Source organism: Gorilla gorilla, chromosome 23 (assembly GCF_029281585.2).
Source record: "Gorilla gorilla gorilla isolate KB3781 chromosome 23, NHGRI_mGorGor1-v2.1_pri, whole genome shotgun sequence".
Lineage (NCBI taxonomy): Eukaryota > Metazoa > Chordata > Mammalia > Primates > Hominidae > Gorilla > Gorilla gorilla.
The window spans coordinates 15800597-15805919 of record NC_086018.1 but is presented as its reverse complement, the minus strand read 5'-3'; the positions used below and the strand labels follow the sequence as shown (position 1 = coordinate 15805919).

At 56.3% G+C, this 5323-nt stretch overlaps 1 protein-coding gene across 1 annotated transcript; it reads right to left on the bottom strand.

The window, feature by feature from the left end:
* Positions 1-394: 394 nt before the first annotated feature.
* On the bottom strand, positions 395-4376 carry LOC129529654 (uncharacterized). The gene is made up of 4 exons (XM_055375387.2): positions 3573-4376; positions 3376-3469; positions 805-990; positions 395-637 (listed from the first exon to the last, which is right to left on the bottom strand). Exons 1-4 carry the CDS (start codon positions 4235-4237, stop codon positions 395-397), a joined length of 1188 nt encoding a protein of 395 aa, XP_055231362.1. The 5' UTR covers positions 4238-4376.
* Positions 4377-5323: the final 947 nt, after the last annotated feature.

The window sequence follows — 5323 nt, the reverse complement described above, 5'->3', positions numbered from 1 at the left end:
TTCACCATGGGGGTGAACATGATTTTCAGCCCTCCCAGGCTCTGGTCCTGCATCTCGCCATCTCTCCCCTCTCCTCTAGCAAGACTCTTGCCCTCACAACCCACCGGCCCTTCAAGGCCCAGCGCCTGGGGAAAGCACCTCCTAGGCAGGGAGCCACCCAGCCAGGCACCACCAGCCAGGCCCTTCTCTAGGCTGTCAGGGCAGAGCCCTGGGTCTAGGCAGAGAGGGGAGCTCTGTGGTCGGTGCTGACTTGGCCAGGAGCCACCAGCCCCGGTGCTGTGGCCCTTTGATGTTGGCTGAGAGCCCTGGGCCATCCCTGCAGCCCCAGTTCCTGGGGTACTAACTGCAGGGAGGGCTCTGTGCACCTGGCCTCCTGCCATGTGATGGTGTGCGTTCACTCTGTTTTTCCACCCCAGGTCTCGGGCAGGCGTTTATTGTCGGTTTCTGTCCCAGAGATGAGGGGAATGGGGTGGCCAGGAAGGAGGAAGCCTTCACTCCAGCAATCAGGCCCCCGCCAGTACTGGGGTGGGCTCCAGTTCAGGGGCTTAGGAGGCACCATGGAACGCATGGGCTTATTCCCAGGGGAGCAGAGGCCTTGTGCAGACCTCACCTCCTGCAGTGTCGGGGGATGAGATGCCTGGAAGGGCAGGAGGGAGAAATGGCCCACTTGGTAATAGCCATTACCGCGTGTCAGCCCTGGCCAGCAGGGGACAGGCCACCTCTGCCCCTGCCTCCCCAGCCCTGTCCTCCGGCCAGGAGGACACTGGCCCCTCCACCCCTCATTCCTTCTGCTTCTGAGAGCACCTGAGCTTCAGTGAGAGCACAGCAGCCTGGCCGGGGAATGAGCGGCACCTGGAGACAGCCCACCCTCAAGAAGAGCATGGAAGTGTCTGGGGCGGATGGTAGGGACAGGGGCTTCAGGACAGGGGAAGGCGGTGGGGGCAGCTGGCAGGGAGGGGGTGAAGTTCCAAGTGTGCACTGAGAAGGGGACTGGGGTGGAAGGGGAAAAGGGCAGTGCGTGGCAGCCCCTCTGCTCCTGTCTTTCTCCCCATGCCCCTCGGGAGCCGCCATCCAGCCTCCACTCTGAAGGACCTCCCACAGGGACCCCAGCCACCCCACTCACAGCACACAGAGCTGCTAGGAGCCTCCCACCGCACTGCCAGGTAATCACAAGCCACGCTTCCTGAGCGCATGCTGGGTGCCTAAGACCTTGCGTTTCATGTATTCATAGCCCGCCTCTGAGGAATGTACTATCATCTCTTTAATGACAGGAAATTGGGGCCCAAGAAACTTGATCTGGGGCCTCAGGATGCAGGGAGCTGGAGGCCAGCTTTTCTGGGGGCAGCCCCTGGCCAGTTACAGCTCACGAAGCTCTTCAAGGATAGAGCTGAGAAAACAAACTCTGAAGGCTGAGCTCTTAACCACCAAGCTAGAGGCCTCCCGCCCTCCTCTTGACCTCCGCCCTGGGAGGCCTGCCCAGACCCCCGTGCCCACGCTCCCTCTGCCCTCCAGATGCACAGATGCTTCTGGTCAGAACCACGCCCTGCTCTTCAGTGCACCAGTGTCCCTTGTAGAGTTCTCTGTCCTGGCTTCTATCCCAAGTCACTTGGGAGTAAGCTACGCGCACTGTCTCCCCATCTTCACCCAGGGATGTGAAGAGCTGATGACCGCAGAGACGCTGGATGGGACAGCATCAATCTCGGCACTCTTGGGAGGAGAACCTCAGAGGAAAGCCGGGACCCCGTCACACTGAGCTAGCAATATACCAGGTCCGGAGCTCCCAGTCTGTTACTGCAGCGAGCCTGCGGAAAGAGTCCGCCATCAGGAAGGTGGTGGACTTCTTTCTCCAGGTGCCGCCACTACTGCTCTGGAGCTGTGGGAATGCTGCAGTCTCCTTCCACAGAGAACGTGCTCTCCAGGTGCGTGGAGTGCCTCAGCCGACAGCCTCGGGCTGCAGCCACAGAGGCCACGTGCTCCAGGCACTGAGCCAGTGGTATGGGGGTCTGTCCCTTGCTCCTGCAACAGCATCCTTGGCCCCGAGCTGCTGTTGGTGTCGCAGCAGGGCCCTATCAGATCTGCTTCACAGCCGACCAGTTCTCTTCCTCCCTCTCTCCCCTCCCAGGGGTCCGATCCCCATTGTGATCTGAAGGCTGTCCCTGTCCAATCCCGCCCCTTCCTCTTGGGTGTCACCTCCCACCGAGCTTTGTCTCAGCATCTGCTTGCCGGAGGATGGAAACTGACACCTCTGTCCTCTGCTGAGTAATACCAAGACGAAACCCAAAGGACTTTTCTCTTTTGTTTTTTATTTTTATTTTAGAAACAGGGTCTCACTCTGTCGCCCAGGCTAGCCGTGCACTGACACGATCACAACTCACTGCAGCCTCCGCCTCCCGGGGTCAAGCCATCCTCCCACCTCAGCCTCCTGAGGAGCTGGGACCACAGGCACACACAAACATGCCTGGCTAATTTTTTATCTTTCTTATTTTTTGTAGAGATGAACATCTCACTGAATTGCCCGGGCTGGTCTTGAACTCCTGGTGGCCCAGTCTGGTCTCAAACTCCCAAAGGACTTTTGAACAAAAACTCTCAAACTCATTGTTCACCATGGAAATGCAAAATCAAAATAGCACCGAGCTATCATTTTGTACTATTAGACTGGCAAAGGTTTGGAGGCTAGATCCTGCCCAGTGCTGGTGGGGATGGAGCAGGGCGGCCTGCAAGCCCTGCTGTGGGATTAAAGTGTACCACTGGGGAGACCTCACCACAGGCCCACCTTAGATGGGAGCTCTGTCCCTACAGTTCGGTCCCCAGATATCTCTCTAAAGAAACCCTCATTTGGGCTCAGAGCACCGTGTTTGAGGATATGAATGAGAGTGGCTCGTCATGGCGGCAAGTTGGAGGTCACTGGGGTTCCATGGTTTGGGAAGCAGATGGGCAAAATGCAGGGCTGCCCACAGTGGGGACCCCATGGCACTGGAGGCACACGTGCAGCAATGTGGAGGGACCCAGCAGATGGAGCTGGGTGGAGAAAACATGCCAGCTCACATCTCAGTTAAAACACACGTGCACGAGCAACAGCACACTTGCTCGTGAGACTGCCTAGGAGCCAGTCCACGGCGCGGAGAGAGCCAGCAGCGCTGTCTCATTCACTGTCTCAGTCCAGCTTCCAGCCCTGCGCCATCCTCACGCGAGAGTCCCTCAGGTGTGCGGCAACCTCAGCTCTGCACAGCCAGCCTTGGACACCCACAGCGCAAACAGGGACCCTCCCAGAGCTTCCCCCAAGCCCTCCCCTGGCCTGTGTGCGGGCGTCTGAGCGGGTGGAGGCCAGCCATGGGCTCTGCTTCCCTGTGAGCCAGGGTCTGGGCTGAGTCTAACCTGGAGGCCCAGGGTGAGCTCCGGAGAGGTCACATCATTCCAGGAGTTTGGAGGGATCCAACACAGCTCCCCTGAAGTTGGCTGTGACTTGGGCCTGTCAGAAGCAGCCTGAGAGGAGGGTCGCAAGTGACCCAGACCTGGGAAGGAGGGAAAGGTTTGAATTTTGCAAAAAAAAAAAAAAAAAAAGATAACTTTGCCCTTTTCGCTTGACCTTGGGGAGACAAGATGGGCGTGACGCCTCCCGAGACCGGGAGAGGAAGGCCACCTGGCGAAGCTGCAGTCCCAGCATTATCTGTATGTTAAATTGATGTTTTAAATCAGAGTTGATATCCAAGTAATTAAAGAATAAATAACAAGCACAGGGACTAGTGAGAGGCTGGGCCAGATTCTCTGCAACCCATATGGCTTCACCTACTTTCCAAACCCCCGGTTCTGTGAGGACCGAAAATGACCATCCCAGACTATTCCAGAAACAGCCTGGGGATTCTGAAAGTTTCCCAGAGCATAGGCAGTGAAAGAGAGAGAAGCTCAGCCCTTCTGGAGGGGACGGGTGGCTCAGAACAGAAGGTGGAAAGGGAGAGAAGCTCAGCCCTTCCAGAGGGGATGGGTGGCTCAGAGCAGAAGGTGGGGATGCAGTTCTGCGGGCGCCATGGCCGAGCACCACAGACCGGGGACTTGCACAACAGAAGCGGGTTTCCTCACAATTCTGAGCCGGAAGGCGGAGAGAAATGCGTGGGCAGGGCTGGGTTCCCCGGACGCCTCTCTCCTTGGCGCAGAGACGATGTGTTGTTCTCCCCGGGTCCGTTCCTGTGTGGGTGTCCGTGTCCCCATCAGGACACCAGTCAGATAGGAGGAGGGCCATCCACTGACCTCACTTAACCTTAATCACCTCCGGAAAGTCCCTGTGTCCAAGCACAGTCACGTTCTGAGGTCCTGGGGGTCAGGGCTTCAACTTACGAATTTTGAGAGCACTCAAGTCAGCCCACAACAGTGGACTTTGAAATAACCTTTTAGGAACTGGACTCCTCAAGGACGCTTTAGAAAATGCCGGCCTCGTTCTGTTGCAAAGGGGTAACTGAGGAAGAGGGTCTGAATTTTCACAGGAAGACGAGCCCGGTGGCAGGAAGTGACAGTGAGAAACTGCAGCATAAAGCGGAAGCAAAGGCCGACTGTGACTATGTGGTCGCCAGCTCGCCTTCCCCGTGAAAACTTGCTGGATTTTGTGTTTCATTTTCGTTGCCAAAAACATCATTCAGGTCGGGTGCAGTGGTTCATGCCTGTAACCCCAGCACTTTGGGAGGCCGAGGTGGGAGGATTACCTGAGCCCAGGAGTTCAAGACCAGCCTGGGGAACACAGCAAGACCCTGTCTCAAAAAAAAAAAAAAAAAAAAAAAAAAGGCCGGGTGTGGTGGCTCACGCCTGTAATCCCAGCACTCTGGGAGTCCGAGGCGGGCAGATCACCTGAGGTCAGGAGTTCGAGAGCAGCCTGGCCAACATGGTGAAACCCCGTCTCTACTAAAAATACAAAAATTAGCCAGCCAGTCATGGTGGTGGGTGCCTGTAATCCCAGCTACTTGGGAGGCTGAGGCTGGAGAATCACTTGAACCCAGGAGGCAGAGGTTGCATTGAGCGGAAATCACACCATTGCACTCCAGCATGGGTGACGCAGCCAGACTCCGTCCAAAAAAAATTTTTAAAAAATTAGCCAGGCGTGGTGGTGCATGCCTGTAGTCCCAGATACTTGGGAGGCTGAGGCAGGAGGATCACTCGAGCCTGGGAGGTCAAGGCTGCAGTGAGCTGTAATCGCACCACTGCACTCCAGCATGGGTGACAGAGCTAGATCCTGTTTCAAAAAAAAAAATAAAGTCATCATTCTCTCATGTATGTGTATATTGTTTCATTTATTAAGGTATAATTTTACATACAGTAAAACTCACCATTCTTCGTG

Excerpts from the sequence above, each read along its gene's own strand:
- LOC129529654 (XM_055375387.2), bottom strand. The coding sequence starts at position 4,237 with ATGGCCCTCCTCCTATCTGACTGGTGTCCTGATGGGGACACGGACACC. Across the intron at positions 3,470-3,572 it reads CCCAAGGTCAAGCGAAAAGG|GCCCAAGTCACAGCCAACTT; the intron begins GCAAAGTTATCT and ends TGCTTCTGACAG. Across the intron at positions 991-3,375 it reads AGCTCACCCTGGGCCTCCAG|TCCCCTTCTCAGTGCACACT; the intron begins GTTAGACTCAGC and ends CTTCCACCCCAG.